The sequence below is a fragment of the Staurois parvus genome, unplaced genomic scaffold (assembly GCF_062004578.1).
Source record: "Staurois parvus isolate SC_StPar_1 unplaced genomic scaffold, SC_StPar_1.0 ptg000996l, whole genome shotgun sequence".
Lineage (NCBI taxonomy): Eukaryota > Metazoa > Chordata > Amphibia > Anura > Ranidae > Staurois > Staurois parvus.
The window spans coordinates 147640-166602 of NW_028318792.1; the positions used below are offsets into that span (position 1 = coordinate 147640).

General features: G+C 43.2%; 1 protein-coding gene across 1 annotated transcript in view; it reads left to right on the forward strand.

The window, feature by feature from the left end:
• The first annotated feature begins 1845 nt into the window (after nt 1-1845).
• LOC149441377 (G protein-activated inward rectifier potassium channel 1-like) overlaps nt 1846-18963 on the forward strand; it is a 99598-nt gene continuing 82480 nt past the window's right edge. The window contains exon 1 of the mRNA XM_089657413.1: nt 1846-2720. Within this exon, the coding sequence (XP_089513539.1) occupies nt 2055-2720 (666 nt within the window). The 5' untranslated portion in view covers nt 1846-2054. The remainder of the gene's footprint in view (nt 2721-18963) is intronic.

Sequence of the window (18963 nt, forward strand, 5' to 3'; positions counted from 1 at the left end):
TTCCTTGTTGCAGAAACTAACCCCCCCCACCATGCCAACGTCTTCAAGAGCTCCAGTGGCCAGCTGAAGACTTACTTTAAAGACTGCATTAGGGCTCGTTCACACTTGACTGTTTTACCAACGCTTGCCAAACGCCCCTACAGCGTTTGGCAAGCGTTGGTCCAGAGTTTGCAGAGCGTTTTTTAACGCCACATGCGCAGTTTAGCGGCGGTTGCTAGGCATTTTCTGAGCGTTAAAAACGCCCCACAAACACCTAGAATGAAGTTTGAATGGTGTTACCGCTCCACAACCGCACCGCAAACTAGCGGCACCATAGACAAGAATAGGAGGCTTCAACGCCTCCTGACTCGTCCAGAGGCGTCCGTTTTGCCACACCGCGACGCGATGCTACCGCTCCCGTTAGAACAGCACTATATGCTGCAATGTGCAGAATTGCCAGAGGCGTTTGGGAAGCAGTAAAAACGCTTCCCAAATGCCTCTCTGCCGACTGCACACAACGCTAGTGTGAACGTAGCCTCAGAGTACCTGTTATCCTGCCTAGTCAAGAGTTGACAATTACCTTGCAGTTATTGCATTAAAGCCTAGGACCTAGCTTTAGAGTTGCCAACCATCAGAAAATTTATGAACAGTTTAAAAAAATCAGTAAATTTTTACAACTGTCTATAGATATCAGGGGCTGATAATTTGTCATGCTGTGTTGACTTTTGTAAGTGTAAACCAGTCAAATTATTTGTTATGGGCATTGTCACTGTTTCCATATTGTGTTTATACTGTTTATAGGTAAAGTTGATCCAGGGAATATCCTATTCCCTCACAGGGGATCAGGAAGGAATTTTTTCCTCTGCAGGAGCAAACTGGATCATGCTTTGCTGGGTTTTTTTTTTTTGCCTTCCTCTGGATCAACTGTGGGTGTAGGATTATAACTTTTTTTTTTTATTGTTGAACTGGATGGACTTATATCTTTTTTCAATGTTTAAACATTGATTGTCTTAGTTTCTAATGTCATGATACATTATTGCAGACTTTCTCAACCTTTTTGACACAGAGGAACCCTTGAAATAACTTTCTGGACTAAGGGAACCCCTGCTAAAAAATATATATATAACTCATGATACATTAGTGTGATGGTCAGTGGGAAGAATGCTCCTTACACTTGTGGTCATTGGGAAGAATTACCCCTTACAGATAGCGAAAAATCTCAGTGGAATTGGTGGGGACTTATCTGAGAGGGAGAAATTGCTGATTGCTCAAGGAACCCCTAGCAACCTCTGGAGGAACCCTGGTTGAAAAACCCTGCTATAGTGTGTGTGTATGTTGGGATCCTCTCCCTGGTTTGCGATGTGTACAGGACACTTATGTCTGGCCCTAATGTGACCCATGTAATAATTAGTATAGATCTTCCCTGTCCTGGATCATCATAGCTCTCCTCCCCAGCCTCAGCTCCTTGTGCATAGTGATGAGCTGGGATCACAGACAACGCTGTTTGCACTACAATCTCTTGACATGTGTGACATATAACCAAACATCATTGGAAGATACACCATAAAGACATGCTCTGTGATCATAGCTGTAAATAAATAAGAGATGGGATTCTGTTTATCCATCAGCAGGTAGACGCAGCAGAAAATGAGCAGCCTTGTATTGATAGAGACAATCTAGAATGGGAGCCTCATTGATGACTCGATATACAGAAACAATTCTATTGTAATGTGCTCCAGCCTTTTTTTCGAACCATTTTTTTGCAGTGTCTTCTTCTGGCTGGGCCTCGGGCGCCACCTCATGGTTGTGAGCGGGTAGGACGGCTCCGATGATTGGCGGTGACACCGAACACGTAGGGGAGCGGAGTCTTCCTATTCCGTGCACACAGCGGCCAGCGCTCCGATTCCGTGCACACAGCACCCAGCGCTGCAACTAGACGGTCCCCGTACAAGTCACTGGCCGGCAGCTGAATGCCAGCACCTCGGAGACATGCACAGCCATCAGGAGCGCCTACAGGGCTGACCCAAGGATAAAGAAACTTTTCCCACCCAGCTGGACTTCCCGAACATTAAAAGATGTCTGCTTTGAGGAGGAAATTCGGTGAGGAGTACCACGTTGTCACCACCACTGTAGGAGGTGGGTTCTTCCCTTCCGTTAAAAGGAAACGGCAGAGGTTTGTAGACAAGAATGGCCGGTGCAATGTCCAGCATGGGAACCTAGGAGGAGAGACCAGCAGATACTTGTCCGACCTCTTCACCACCTTGGTGGACCTGAAATGGAGGTGGAATCTGCTGATCTTCATCCTCACCTATACCGTGGCGTGGCTGGTGATGGCTTCCATGTGGTGGATCATTGCCTACATCCGAGGGGATCTAAACAGGGCTCATGATGACACCTACACCCCATGTGTGGCCAATGTCTATAACTTCCCCTCAGCCTTCCTCTTCTTCATAGAGACAGAGGCCACCATCGGATATGGCTTCAGGTACATCACTGAGAAGTGTCCTGAGGGCATCATCCTCTTCTTGTTCCAGTCTCTGCTGGGCTCCATTGTGGATGCTTTCCTCATAGGCTGCATGTTCATCAAGATGTCACAACCCAAGAAGAGAGCTGAGACCCTCATGTTTAGCCAGAATGCGGTCATCTCCCAGCGTGATGGCAAGTTGTGTCTGATGTTCAGAGTGGGCAACCTCAGGAACAGTCATATGGTGTCTGCACAGATCAGGTGCAAACTCATCAAGGTAAGGAGGAACACACAACAGTCGGGGGACAACCCTTTATTACTCCCGGGGTACCTCAAATGTCATTGTTTGTACGTTCAACACTGGTATTCACTTGTGTTCAAGGAGGTGCAGGGATCACCTAGGGAGAATTAATCAATTTAAAGCTGAACTCAACATTCACAACACTGCTTTGTAATGCAAGGGTTACATACTGGGTTAGAGCTAGAGAACTGGAAAAAGCACTTTTACTTACCTGAGCCTTCAGGTAAAAAAAAAAAGAACCCACAGACTGTTCTCCTCTGTGCTTTGGCAGTCTCAGGTCCTCTTACATCTTTAAGTACGATGCAGGGACCGTAGCACTGTATTGGATGTGGGGACATCGAGAAACAGTTCACAAGCATGCCAGGCTGCAACACCAGCACCAACAGGTTCTTCTCCTGTTTGCTCCAGCAGTTGTAGGTCTCCTGATGTCATCAAGTACTATGCAGTAATAGTAGCACTGCATTGGACACAAGAACAGCCAGAGACAGTTTACAAGCACTCCCGACTATTCTCTATTATGCCCCAGCAGTTGCAGGTCCTCAGACATCATCAAGGACAATGCAGGGACCATAGTCTTTCATTGGACATGAGGAAGCTGAGAGCCTTTCAGACTGCAAGACCCACAGGGTCTTCTATCCAGTCAGACAGTCACCAGTTTTCTGACATCATTGGACATGACGACGCTGAGAGTTCATAAGCATTCAAGGCTGGTACACTGGTGCCAAAAGTCTCATCAACCCTACTCTTCAGTAGTCACAGGTACTCTGATGTAACAACAATGGAAATTGCAGTGCCAAACAACTGCTGAGACGCCCAGATACAACTTTATTTGAATAAAGGTCAAGAACCGAAGACAAATGTGAGGTTCTTGATGATGTCGGAGAACCTTTGACTGACAGAGATTTTTACTCAATGCTACCTAACATAAATTTTTATACATCCAATACTATTGGTAATTGGTTTTAACTATGACTCTGAGTAGGGGATATTTTACTGGTATGGAGATATCCTTATGTTTTTTCTAGCCCTGATGAAGCGGGTATGTGTTGACTACTCTTTGGCCCATTTCAGATGGACCCAGTCAAGCGGATCCACCTGAGATCTCTCCGCTGATCCCCACTGGACAGGCAGATTTGCAGGCACAGCCTGCTGTTTTCTATGGTACGGTCAGATGGAAACAGACCGACTGTCATTCGATCCACAGGAGGGATGGGGAATGGATCCCCATCCCTCTGTTTTTAGCAGACAGGATAAAATCAGATACCATAAAGACCTATGGATGGTCCGATTGAGTCCGTCTGGAAAACTGACAGATGGACCTGGTCGAACCTTAAGTGTGAAAGGGGTTTTTGGATTGTCCACCTGACTTTTATTGGCATAAAGGCTTACTGGACCTCTTAGCAATGGTGTGGCTTCAATTTTCATTTTTGTTACATTACACTACAAGTCACAAGAGACCATGGATATCCTCTGGGGTGTAGAACCAGATTATTTACATCAACATTGATACTTTAAGATAGCAAAATCTAGTAAGATTGTCCTACTGATTTTGCTATCTTAAAGTATTGACGTTATTAGTCCAGCACTACCTTTCCACTTTCCTTTGCAGGTTCTCTGATGTCATTAAGTATGATGTTGAGGCCCTAGTCTTTTATTGACAGACGGGGACAATTTACAAGCACTACAGGTTGTAAGGCTGGTACCTGTAGACTCTTCTTCCCTGCATTCCAGCAGGTGCAGGTATTCTGACATTATCAACTGCAATGCAGGACTGATAGCACTTCACTGGCAATGGGGATGCAGATAGACAAGTCACACACACTCCAGGCTGTCAGACTAGTACCTACATATTTTTTTCCATACACTCCACCAGTCAAAGGTTCTCTGACATCATGAAATACAGTGTAGAGCTCATAACCCTGCATTGGATGTGAGGATGCTGAGAGATATGTCATAAGCACTCCAGAGTGTAAGACACCCACAAGTTCTTCTTCCCTAATCTCTGTCAGTCATAGGTTCTCCGACATCATCAAGTACAGCTTAGATTCCCTGCATTGGACATGAGAACACTGAAAGGCAGTTCATAAGCACTGCATGCTCTAAGGACAGCTCTTCAGCCTCTTCCCTACGCTCCAGCGTTCGCAGATCTTCTGATGTCATCAAGTACAATGCAGGGTTCATAGCCTTTTACTGGATGTGAGAAAGCCAAGTGACAGTCCGCAAGCTGAAGTATGATAGGGAAGTGGGGAACCAGATAAGTAAAACTGCTTTTCCTAGTCCCCCAGACATAACCGAATACTTACCCCTTGCAATGCACTGGGCATCCCCACTGCAAAGGAGGATTTTTCTTTTGCTCAGAGATAGGCTTTAAAGTGGTAGTGAACTGCATAAGAAAAAAAAAAATTCCCTGCACGATAATGTTATAATGTGCTAGTCTGCATCGCATACTAGCACATTATATAAAACTTACCTTAAAACGAAGCCCTCCAGCTGTGCGCTGTCAACGCTGCAAAGGCTTTCATCTACACCCGGTCTTCCTTCTGGGTTCACGAGCTCCGGCCGTTTGACGGGTCGGGCCGCGATGCGCGGGAGTTCCAGTCCACGGCACAATGCTGTGAAGGAATGGCACAGGAATGCCGTTCCATCAGAGCACATGCCCCGGCTTTAAAAAAAGAGAGAATATCTCCCAAACAGTGCACATTTAGGAGATACTCATTTTACCTACAGGTAAGCTTTATTAGAAGCTTACCTGTAGATAAAAGTTAAAATAACAAGTTTATAATAACATTTTATTTTAGATTATCATAACTGCGTGTGTGTTTGTTTCTTGCTATATTAATGCAAAATACAAAAATAAACATGTTTTACTAGAAAAAATAAACATTAGTATATCCATGGAACAAGCTACAAACCAGGGGAGCTGCATGTGAAGAATAGGAAAGCTTTCACATTTCTAGGGTGCACTAAAATCCTGCTTGCTTATACTATAAACACAACTTATGTTCATGTGCAGAGATATACAGGATGCTAATAAATGACAAGTTATTTTCACCCGAGTCCAAGGAGATTTGAAAATTAAACTCACATGGTGAAAATAAAGATCCTTGACCTTGTAGAAAAGATTTATAAAATGAGTCTGATTAGTGTTGCATTGATGTGTAATGACGTGTTTTAGATGCTTCAATACGAATATGCATGCATCCTACATACTAGGGGGAGTACAACTGGGGGAATCAATGGTGGAGAAGGATCTGGTAGATCACAAGCTTAATAATGGCATGCAATGCCAAGCTGCGGTTCTAAAGCGAGAAAAATCCTCTCTTGTATTAAAAGAGGTATAGACTCCAGAGAGATATCATTTTACCTCTGTACAAATCATTAGTAATACCTCATCTGGAATATGCAGTTCAGTTTTGGGCACCAATTCACAAAAAAAACATTGGGAAATGGAGAAAGTACAGAGAAGGGCAAGCAAACTGATAAGAGGCATGAAGGGGATCAACTATGAGGAAAGATTAGAGGAACTGAATTTATTCTCTCTAGAGAAGAGGAGATTAAGGGGGGATATGAACAACATGTATAAATACATCAGTTATTCACATTGAGGTTATCACAGAGGACAAGGGGGCACTCTTTACGTCTGGAGGAAAAGAAATGTAATCTCCAGACACGGAAAGGTTTCTTCACAGTAAGAGCTGTGAAAATGTGGAATAGACTCCCTCAAGAGTTGGTTCTGGCCAGCTCAGTGGATTGCTTTAAAAAAAAGTCCAGGACTCTTTCCTAGATACACAGAATATAACTGGTTACTAACATTTATAGGGAAAGTTGATCCAGGGAATATCCGATTGCCTCTCGGGGCATCAGGAAGGAATTTTTCCCCTGCAGGAGCAAATTGGATCATGCTTTGCTGGGGGTTTTTTTTTTGCCTTCCCCTGGATCAGTGGTGGGTATAGGATTATAACTTTTTTTTATGGTTGAACTGGATGGACTTTTGTCTTTTTTCAGCCAGATTAACTATGTAACTATGAATTGACTTGAAAGGTGAAATATAATGAGCCAAAAAATGCAGCCCTTTTCCCCCATTAATCTGCTATATAACATGCTGGTGTGGCAAGACTTGAAAACAGGATTTTTAAAAAGTATTTTCCCTGGGAAATGCATAAAAGACTACTGACAATGTATATGGTGTGAATAAGCCAGTTGGATAACACCATACATGTTGAGCTCAAGGAAGAGGTCTGACCAATGTAAGCCTTGGCACCCGTCGTGCAAACTCTGACATAGGACTGAACATTTCCGATGTCTGCCTTGAGGTTATCTGGAGCAAAAGATGTATACAACATGTTGTCCCTGTTGTTGTCTGAACCTATAGTAATTACCATTGAAAAAAGGTGCCTAACATCCGCTAGAAGACAACAAAGAGCAGCCTTCAGATACAATCAGCAATTTGCTTCTGATTTATAGTGTGATTTATACCTATACAAATCATGTCAGGGTGGCTTTAAACCCTGGTAATGAGGAACATTCATCGATCCAGCTGAAACCTAAGCAGAAGAGTGCTTAAAGTGTTACTAAACCAAGGACCCTGCATTCACTATATCTGGTCTCCCACAGTACATAGAACATGGAAGTGCAATTATTTTAGTAAATAGAAACTGCTAAATACCTTTTCTCATCAGCAGTTAGAGCAGTCTTACAACTTCTATCAGTGTTCAGCAGAGCACTGGTTAAAGCTTGTAGGAGGAGTTTTCTTTCTGCTTCAGGAGGATGCAAAACCCCTGACCTCTGTCTGGGCAGTGCTGATTGGCCCTGTACTGATTACATGCACTCTCCCTAGAAAAGAAAAAAACCTCGCTAGCAATACACACTAAACACAGCATGTGCAGAATGGCTATGGTTCAGTCTGTCTTATCAGGAGATAAGACGTGAACATTTGAACAAGAGGGGGAGCAGAGAAGGCAGGATCAAACGGTCTTTTTACACAATGCAGAAGTTTAACCCCTTAGGTTCCACAGTTAGTAAAACAAGCATGCTTTACTGCATATACAGACTGATTTTACTGTTGTGGGTTTAGTAGCACTTTAATTAAGGAACAAAACATTATTAATGATTCACCTTGCAAAATGACCCCCTACACATTGCAATCTGATCATGCAATCTTTGTACCATCAACTTTAGCATTACCACATTTTGTAATATGAGTACCTACCTAATTTAACCAATCAATTGATATACAATCAGACATGCCCTTACACTTTTTGGTATGTCTGACCCTAGGTTCACACCTAAGCATTTTCTGCAGCGTTTAGCAGAAATGCAGTACAGTCCATTTAACATGATTTTCTATGGGACAGGTTCACATCTCCGCGTTTTCACCCGGTGTGATTTTTGGAAATGGTCAGGGACTTTTTTGAAAACAAAACATTGTGTTTTTGGTTTTATAGACCTCAATAAGAATGCTGCAGAAAAGCATGTATTGCATTTTTGCTGCTTTTTTATGCATTTTTGCCACGTTTTTGATGTTTTTAAAATCTGCCTAGCAACAAGAAAAATAAAAAAAATGAAACAAAATGCAAAAAGCATAAAAAACGCAGTGCAGAAACACCTCAAACGCAATCTGCATATGTGTGAACCTTGCCTAAAAGAGATTCTACAGTTGGATTGTAGCGTGTGGCAAGCTTTAGTAATTTACTGTTCTGAAAAATTATATTTGAAAAAATACATGAAGTATTGTTTTCACCATATACACATTATACATATTTCTTCCATGTTTAATTAAGCCGTATTGTGTTGTAACACTCCATATAAGGTGTGTGGTGTATTTCATTAGCATGGCAAAACATGTCTGTTATATAGGGGTACACTTAGATAGTCCGCTTTGTCATGTAAAAATTATCATATCGGTTATTAAAGAAAAAGCCCAAAGAAGGTGGGACTTCTGCAGAAAAACTGATACCCATCTATCGCATGAGTAGTCTGTACCCAGGAAAGTGATAGATTTTTCCTTTCAGACAGAGTAAGCTACTGAGGAAGTTCTCCAGGACGCCGAGCTGTTCTCAACCAAGACCCCTAATTCAAATCCGAGGGGAGATTATCAGGAGAAGGGGCTTTGTCAAGGTTAGGGATGTACGAAGAAGATTCAAAGAAAAATCAAGGGAGAGTAGAAAACATTACTCAGAAGGATGGTCCTCACTCAGCAATGGGATTTGGGTCAGCATCACCACACAGGGCCAGGGGTCGGCACTGGGGACCATCTTCTGCTAATGGCTGACACGAGTGCACTGCTGATTAGGCAATGTTTAAAATGATGTTCATTAATAACATTTATTATTAAATATTGATACATATTCATGCTATAATATTAAATATTGATATTCTTTTCATGTGTTGAAAATATATGTTTAAACAATGTTTCAGGTTAGAAGTTAGAAGGTTAGAAGGTTCACAGGGGAGGCTCCCCTATTGTTTCCCTGCCCTCAGATCCTTTAGCTAAGTACTATTTTCATAGAAATCTAACTATAAAATAACTGCACCATAACTGACTGGGCCAATAAGGAGATGTTCATGATTGTTTTAGTACTGCGTATAGCAGCATGCTGTAAAATGGATTGTCTGACTCAAGAAACGTAAGCTCAGCTGCCATATAGGCAAAAAAAATTCCAGTGCTTTGTAAATCAGCCTGGTGTTAATGGAGTAGTTCTGCATGGACACTATGGGGTGGATTTACTAAAGTCAAACAGACTGTGCACTTTGCAATTGCAGTTGCTCTTTTTTTTTATTAGACAATATAAATGTGGTAAAGCTTCACTTTGTAAAGAATACCCAAGCAGGTGCAAGGAATATAAAAAAAAAGCATCTTTGTGTGCAAATGATTGGATGATGGAAATCAGCAGAGCTTTACAACATTTACTAAGCTCTGGGGAAAATTATTGCAACTGCACTCAACAGGGTTTTTTTTACTAAAGCTGGTTCACTCATAATCTCGTGCACTTCTGCATAGAAACCTTATAGGTTTTATTGCTAAAGCTTAATTGGACAAGCTGAGGTTAGAAGCTGATTGGCTACCATGCACGGGCACACAAGATTCTGAATGAACCAGCTTTAGTAAATAAAACCCACCAAGTGCAGTCTATTTGCCTTTAGTAAATCAACCCCATTGAGTACATTACTGTCCCATTACCAAGAAAAGAAGATGAAAGTGTTATCTTTAGGACTTCCTCTGACAGTGCCATTAACTGCTTCTTGTTCTGATTTTTAAATATTCCAGAGTTCCTACTAAAAAAGAAATGCATAGGTTGTTTTCTTCCTAGTTCTTTGTATGTAATATTTCAGTGAAGTAAATTTGGGATTCGGTATAGGAATATTTTCTATTTATCACTTAGAAACAATAGGTGCTTTGCAGCTGTTTGCTAAGCTGATTAACTGCTATGTTGTGAATAGCCCTAAACTGTAGGAGATTGTTTTATACATACAAGACTGAATAGTTTAACTGCTTGCTCGCCACCCTATAGCAGAAATACTGCTACAGGGCGGCACGGGTGCGCAGAATCACACACACACATATATATATATACGTGATGTTGCATTTCTGGGTACGGAGCACGCACACGGCGCACACGTGCCCTACCTGCACCACCATTGGCTTCAGCTGTCGACCACCGGATCCCGGCCAGTGATTCCCCGCCAGCACTCGGTGATCACTGAATATCACTTGACGGGGGAGAGGTCTGTATGTAAACTATACAGATCTCTCCCCTGTCAGCTCCAGCACGCTGCTGTGCAGAGCAATACAAAGCAGCATGCTTACACTGTAAAACACACACACAGCACACAGTAAAACAGCAAACAGTTAACCCTTTGATCACCCCAGATGTTAACCTCTTCCTGCCTAGTGTCATTAGTACAGTGCCAGTGCTTTTTATTAGCACTGATCACTGTATTAGTGTCACTGGGGATGTCAGTGACAGTTAGTCAGTTCCCCCCGAGTGTTAGAATGCCACCGCAGTCCCGCTATAAGTCACTGATTACCAACTTTACTAGTATAAAACAATTCCAGTATCTATACCGCCATTTGTAAATGCTATAACTTTCATGTAAACCAATTAATTTACACGTATTGGGATTTTTTTTAGCAAAGACATTTTTTTAATTTTTTGACTGGACACATTTAATAGCAAAAAAGTAAAAAATATTGCAGATTCGATCAAATACCACCAAAAGAAAGCTCCAGTTGTGGGGAAAAAAGGACATAAATTTAATTTGGGAACAGTGTTGCATGACCGCTCAATTGTCAGTTAAAGTAACGCAGAGCCATATAGCAGAAAATTGCCTGGTCAGGAAGGAGGGTAAATCCTCTGAAGGCCAAGTGTTAAAGTACTTCAAACCCCCCCCCCCCTTCCACACTTGTAGCAAACATGGACCATATGGGTTTTTAGTTAGACAGTACAAGTCAGGGGCGGACTGACCATTTGGAAACTCGGGCACTGTCCGAGGGCCCGGGGTCAGTAGGGGGCCCCATGAGATGCCCCTGGTACCTTTTTCATAGGCTTTTTTGAGTTTGGGCAAGGACACAGGGGCCCCATGATCCGCTATTGCCCGGGGGTCCCGTGAGTTGTCAGTCCGCCCCTAGTACAAGTCAATAGGTTTTATATTAGCACAGAGAAGATACACTTTTATAAGAAATAAAAATGTCTATGTGTCCCCTTACCCCCTTTATGTAGTTTGTAAAAGATCAGACTGAAAATGCAATACAATTCCCCTCTGCGCTACACAGATTTTGGCTGTATTTACATTTAATTTTGTTGCCAGGAGCAGGCATGTATACACGTACATTCAATAAGCACATACCTAAAGCTACATTAAAAAAAATACACAAGCTGCATAAAAAGATAAACATTGTTTTGTGTTTATATAATAAACAATTAAATTACCTTTTAAATGCAACTAAAGTAAACGTGTTTGTCATGATATCAGTCTCTTGCAGTGTTATGTAAAGCAGAACTGGGAGAGAAAGGGGCAGCTCTAGGAGCTGGCCAAGCTCTACTACTATGCACATACTGTATGCTGAGAGAATCAGAGTGGAGAGGGATGGCTCAGAAATCAATCCCGCATTGCCCAGTCACTGCCTGGGGCAAACGTAACTGCTAACCTGCAGTAGAGAAGAGTATGGCTTCTGACCAGGTTGTGTTATCTGGTAGAGTTGAATAAATCTCATGAATGGATTGACAAAATGATATATCTTTTGTTAGGTAAAATAGATTACATATATGTATTTCAATAATGTATTTAACTGTTTGCCTAGAGATTGGCTTTAAATGTTAACCAGCAAGGCACACATGTAAAAACATCATGACATCAGATTCATTTACCATGGCCATTTCATAAGAACCAATTCAATAGCATGTTTTTCAAGCTATGTTTCCAGTTACTCCATGTTGACCAATTAGCCAAAGAATCATTGTTGTTAGAGATGTCATGTTACCAAAGTTACCATTCTTTCAGATCCTGTTGTTTAATCTCTGCCATTCACTTACATGTTACACCAAATACTACCAAAATCTCTTCTAAAAAATCTGCCTCTTCCTTGTCTTTGGTGGACACCTTTCTATCACTGCACTACTTCTCTGAATTATTCCATTATCCATGATCATTACCATTTTCAACATCTATCTTTATGTATATACCTCATCTCCAACACTGCACTCCCAATTTACTGCTCTTTCCATCTCAGTACACTTCTTTTTACATCTCTACAAGCCCTTAACCTCTCTCTCTCCCAGTCTTCTCTCCTTCACCGCTTTAAACTGTCTCCAATCCTTATCTTCTCTCCTATACCACCTTAAACTGTATCCAATCCTTCTCCTCTCACCTTCACCCCCTAACCTCTCTCCATTTGTCCTCCCTTCTTCACCCCTTTACCTCCCTCCAATCCTATGTCACCTTAACCTCACTCCAATTCTTCTCCTCTTTTATTGACACCCTTAACCTTTCTCCAATCCTTCACCCCCTTAACCTCTCTCAAATCATCCCTCTCTTTTCACCACCTTTACTTCTCTCCAATCATCCCTCTCTCCTTCACTACCTAAACCTCCCTCCAATACTTCTCCTCTCTCCTTCACCACCGTAACCTCTCTCCAATCCTCCTCCTCTCCCTTTCACCATTTTACCCTTCCTAATCCTTCTCCTCTCTCTTTCACCACCTTAACCTCTCTCCAATCCTCCATCTCTCTTTCACCACCTTAACCTCACTCCAATTCTTCTCCTCTCTCCTTCATCCCATTAACCTCTCTCCAATCCTTCTCCTCTCACCTTCACCCCCTTAACCTTCCTCCACATCTTCTCCTCTCTCCTGCACCCCCTTAACCTCTCTCCAATTCTTCTCCTCTCTTCTGCACCCTATTAACCTATTTCCAATTCTTCTCCTCTCTCCTTCATCCCCTTAACCTCTCTCCAATCCTTCTCCTCTTGCCTCCACTCCCTTAACCACTCTCCAATCCTCCCTCTCTTTCACCACATTAACCTCTCCAATCCTCCCTCTCTTTCACCACGTTAACCTCTCTCCAGTCCTTTTCCTCTCTCCTTCACCACCTTAACCGCTCTTCAATCCTTCTCCTCTCTCCTTCACCACATTAACTTCACCCCAATCTTTTTCCTCTCCTATCCTTTCCTCTCTCCTTTACCAACTTAACCTCTTTCCAGTCCTTTTCCTTTCTCCTATCCTTTTCCTCTCTCTTTCACCACCTTAACCTCTCTCTAATCCTTCTCCTCTCTCCTTCACCACATTAACCTTTCTCCAATCCTTCTCTCTTCTATCCTTTTACTCTCTCCTTCACCACTTTAACCTCTCTCCAATCCTTTTCCTCTCTCCATCACCCCGCTAACCCCTCTCCTGCTGGTATCCCTATTTCTATGCACTCTTTTGACCTCATTTCTATTCCATATTGCCCAGTAGTAGGTTGGCAGTAGTAGATTGGCAGTAGTAGGTTGAGGAGGAAGTTGTCCCTTCTCTACACAACTTCCTCCTCAACCTACTACTGCCAATCGTTTACCTTAATGGGGTCTCTCACCCTTAGCCTGATAATGCTTAATTTCATTGTGCCATCTAATCCATTTGTGCCCAAACTATGAAAGTATTGGACTACTAACTTCTCTTATCCCCAGACATAAATGTGCAGGGAATAAGGCAACCAGTCATTTCTACAAGAGTTTGGGTTTCACACTTCTGCTGTCCCCCCATCCCAGGGGTCAGTGCAAGAACTTGTACAGCAAGTTTGATCTGAAATTTCAGCTGATGGTGCAGATGATAAGGGAATGATAAGGGAAATGTTCTTCACTGGGGTATTGTCTGTTGAAAGTTTGTATGTTCTTCTCCTGTTATGTGGTTTTACAAGAGGTACTTTGCTTTCCTTCCACAACCCCAAACTGATCTGACAGTTTTGCTGACTTGCATCTCAGCTGGTCCTGAAATGTGTATTTATTTGTTATATTTGACAGTAAAGCTCCTGTGTTCCTACATTGTTTAAATGATGCACAGGCATGAGTTGGAAAATATAAACGCCAGTAAGAGATGAAGCAGTTGATATAACAAGCTCCATCAGTTATGGAATTATTGGCTGTAAAAGGTACGATGCATACAAAATATAATATAGCCTCTGTCACATTTGCTTTAAAAAGCATAATGCATGTTGCATTAGTTGCCTAGACAGAGTGCAGTCTGGGATAAAGTGTAGCATTATATAAGACAGTACGTGCACAGAGCTGGAGACAAATCACATTCATCTTGTATATATTTAAATAATACATCACAAGTAGGATTTCTGAGCACTTTTATTCCTGTACTGGAGACCGAAGAGGAGAGCTGTTCAAATCGCTCCCGATCAGATCAGCTGCAGCAGAAAATGTGTATATCTGTCAGTCTTTTCTTGTGTGCACTCAGCTATTCAGTTGCTTTTCCCACTACTGCAGGGACAGCTTGTTGTCAGACTCAGGCACTTGGAGTAACCCCATGCTGGTGAAAGTGATGAGACTTCCCGCTATACAGTTATAATACAGTATGTGGGATTATATAGGACAGCATGGTGGCATTTTAGACAGAAGTGCATCCTTGGACATCGGGTTTACTTACCACTCGGAGATCTGAATGATGTTTATATATTCTTCAGTAGTAGCAGTAGACAGTTAAGCATATACGTCATGGTAATCTTAAATTTTATATACAGTGGCTATAAAAACTCTACACACCCCTGCTATAATGTCAGGTTTCTGTGATGTAAAACATTAGACAAAGATACATCATTTCAGAACTTTTTCCACCTTTAATGTAACCTATAAACTGTACAACTCAGTTGAACAACAAAGTGAAATCTTTTAGGTGGAGGGAAGTAAAAATAAAAAACTAAAATAATATGGTTGCATAAGTGTGCACACCCTTAAACTAATACTTTGCTGAAGCACCGTTTGATTTTATTACAGAACTCAGTCTTTTTGGATATGAGTCTGTCTGCATGGAACATCTTGACTTGGCAATATTTGCCCACTCTTCCTTGCAAAAACACTCCAAATCTGTCAGATTGCGAGGGCATCTCCTGTGCACAGCCCTCTTCAGATCACCCCACAGATTTTTGATCGGATTCAGGTCTGGGCTCTGGCTGGGCCATTCCAAAACTTTAATCTTCTTCCGGTGAAGCCATGCCTTTGTTGATTTGAATGTATGCTTTGAGTCGTTGTCATGCTGAAAGATGAAGTTCCTCTTCATGTTCAGCTTTCTAGCAGAAGCCTGAAGGTTTTGTGCCAATATTGACTGGTATTTGGAACTGCTCATCATTCCCTCTACCTTGACTAAGGTCCCAGATCCAGCTGAAGAAAAACATCCCCAAAGCATGATGCTGCCACCACCATGCTTCACTGTGGGTATGATGTTTTTTTGGTGATGCGCAGTGTTGTTTTTTGCCAACCATCTTTTAGAATTATGGCCAAAAAGTTCAACCTTGGTTTCATCAGACCATAATACATTTTCCCACCTGCTTTTGGGAGACTTCAGATATGTTTTTGCAAAATTTGGCAGGGCTTGGATGTTTTTTTCATAAGAAATACCCCATAGCCAAGATATATGAAGAATACGGGAGATTGTTGTCACATGTGCCACACAGCCAGTACTTGCCAGATATTCCTGCAGCTCATTTAATGTTGCTGTAGGTCTTTTGGCAGCCTCCCAGACCATTTTTTTCTCATCTTTTCATCAATGTTGGAGGGACATCCAGTTCTTGGTAATGTCACTGCTGCACCATATTTTCTCCACTTGATTATGACTGTCTTCACTGTGTTCCATGGTATATTTAATGCCTTGGACATTCTTTTATACCCTTCTCCTGACTCATACCTTTTAACAATGAGATCCCTCTGATGCTTTAGAAGCTCTTTACGGACCATGGCTTTTGCTGTAGGATGCGACTAAGAAACTGTCAGGCAAGACCTACTAGACCATCTGAACTTTATTTGGGGTTAATCAGAGGCACTTCAAATGATGGCAGGTGTGTACTGATTCCTATTTAACATGATTTTGAATGTGATTGCTTAATTCTGAACACAGCTACATCCCCAGTTATAAGAGGGTGTGCACACTCATGCAACCACATTATTTTAGGTTTTTTATGTTTACTTCCACCCCTAAAAGATTTCAGTTTGTTTTTCAATTGAGTTGTACAGTTTATAGGTCGCATTAAAGGCAGAAAAAGTTCTGAAATGATTTATCTTTGTCTCATTTTTTACATCACAGAAACCTGACATTTTAACAGGGGTGTGTAGACTTTTTTATCCACTGTATACATTGTATAACAGACCATTGAGTGGCCTGCTTTTTACAGCTGACAGGTTTCACCTCCACCCTCTGTACATAAAGCCTGCCTGTTTGAATTTAATTGCCTGTCTATTTAATTCAGGTTGACCATAAGTTTGCTCAGAATCTATTTGGTCAGATTAAATATAGCTAAAGTGTATGTAAATCCTAACTATATTCTTATATTTGCTACAATTTCATCTGTTAAATATACCATTGGAAGCATTTTAATTAATAAGTAATCATATCAGAAATTCAGAGCTGTCCCGTGTCTTGATAGCAAAATTAGGGGATGCACACCACACATCACAGTACTCGTATCTTGGCCGCATTCTTTGCTAGTTGTTTCATGGATGAATTGTGTTCCTAGAGGGGCTGGCACCCAATTAGAGATGAGCGAAGTATTCAAAAATTCGATTCGACTGATTCGGCGAATTCGTAGAAAAAATTCGATTCGAGTCGAATATATTCGCTGTGAATTTAACTTAAAAAAGGGTGTTTCTAGGCTTCAGAGAGACTTAATATTAGTGCTGAACACTGTACCTTTAATTTAAATGCCCTTGGAGTCTGCTGGGGAAGAGAAATAATACTGTCAGGCAGTATGACATGCAGATGAGTGCCGTCGATCTTAGAATCACCGCACACTTCACTCATTTGGCCAGTCACGGGGCCAAAACCAGAGTGTGGAGCCACAGTGTGGCGGTGGAGGCAGCAGCAATGGGAGGCCATGCAGCACCCTATGACAAAAATGGAAACCACCAGCAGTGTGAGGAGACCTGAAAGTGGCACATGGCAGAGTGTGGCGATAGAGACAGCAGCAATGGGAGGCCGTACAGGGACCCATGACACACTCTGGACCTGGCAGCAGCATGAGGAGGCGGTACAGGGGCCCATGGCAGATTACGGGCCTGGCAGCAGCATGAGGAGTCGGTAGGGGGGCCCATGGCAGATTACAGGCCTGGCAGCAGCAATGGGAGACCGTACAGGGACCCATGACACAATCTGGACCTGGCAGCAGCATGGGGAGGCGGTACAGGGGCCCATGACAGATTACGGGCCTGGCAGCAGCATTTGGAGTCGGTACGGGGGCCCATGACACACTCTGGACCTGGCAGCAGCATGAGGAGGCGGTACAGGGGCGCATGACAGATTACAAGCCTGGCAGCAGCAACTTGGACAGGAGGACGTTCAGTTTCTGCACCGTCTGGTGCGTGCTCGCAAACTGTTGTCTCTTGGAAACGGATTCCAAGAAAGACTGCTGACGGAATCCGTGAAGAGGAGTAGCAGGAGAAGGAGCATCTGAACGAGCGGAATATGCCAACAAGCGACAACAGGGGCCCATGACAGATTACGGGCCTGGCAGCAGCATGAGGAGTCGGTACGGGGGCCCATGGCAGATTAGGGGCCTGGCAGCAGCTATGGGAGGCCCGTAATCTGCCAGCACCCTATGACAAAAAATGGAACCCACCAGCAGTGTGAGGAGACCTGAAAGTGGCACATGGCAGAGTGTGGCGATGGAGACAGCAGCAATGGGAGGCCGTACAGGGACCCATGACACACTCTGGACCTGGCAGCAGCATGAGGAGGCGGTATAGGGGCCCATGGCAGATTAGGGGCCTGGCAGCAGCTATGGGAAGCCCGTAATCTGCCAGCACCCTATGACAAAAAATGGAATACACCAGCAGTGTGAGGAGACCTGAAAGTGGCACATGGCAGAGTGTGGCGATGGAGACAGCAGCAATGGGAGGCCGTACAGGGACCCATGAGAGACTTTGAACTTGGCAGCAGCATGAGGAGGCGGTATAGGGGCCCATGGCAGATTAGGGGCCTGGCAGCAGCTATGGGAGGCCCGTAATCTGCCAGCACCCTATGACAAAAAATGGAACACACCAGCAGTGTGAGGAGACCTGAAAGTGGCACATGTTTGGGGCATGATTCATGGCGGATTTAGTCAGTTGTGTCAGGAACTGGTGGTTTGAAATCCAGACTAATCCACGCCTGATTCATTTTCACAAACGTCAGTCTCTCCACACTTTGGGTGGACAGTCGTGTCCTCCGCGGAGTTGCAATACCTCCTGCCGCACTAAACACGCGCTCCGATGCCACGCTACTGGCCGGGCATGACAGCCTTTCAAGGGCAAATTCAGCTAGTTGGGGCCAAAGGTCAAGTTTCGTTGCCCAGTAGTCAAGGGGATTGTCTACCTCGGTTGGCAGGGTGCTGTCCAAGTAGGCCTAAGCCTGTTGTTTGAGGTCCTGCTCCAGGTCCACCTGATGCTGCTGCTGCTGCTGCTGCGGCTGGTTAGTAGTTTCCTCACTGCGCTGGTGAAGAAAGCTACTCATCATCGACTGCAGACTGAGGCAGCCGCTGCTGGTGGAGCTGCCACT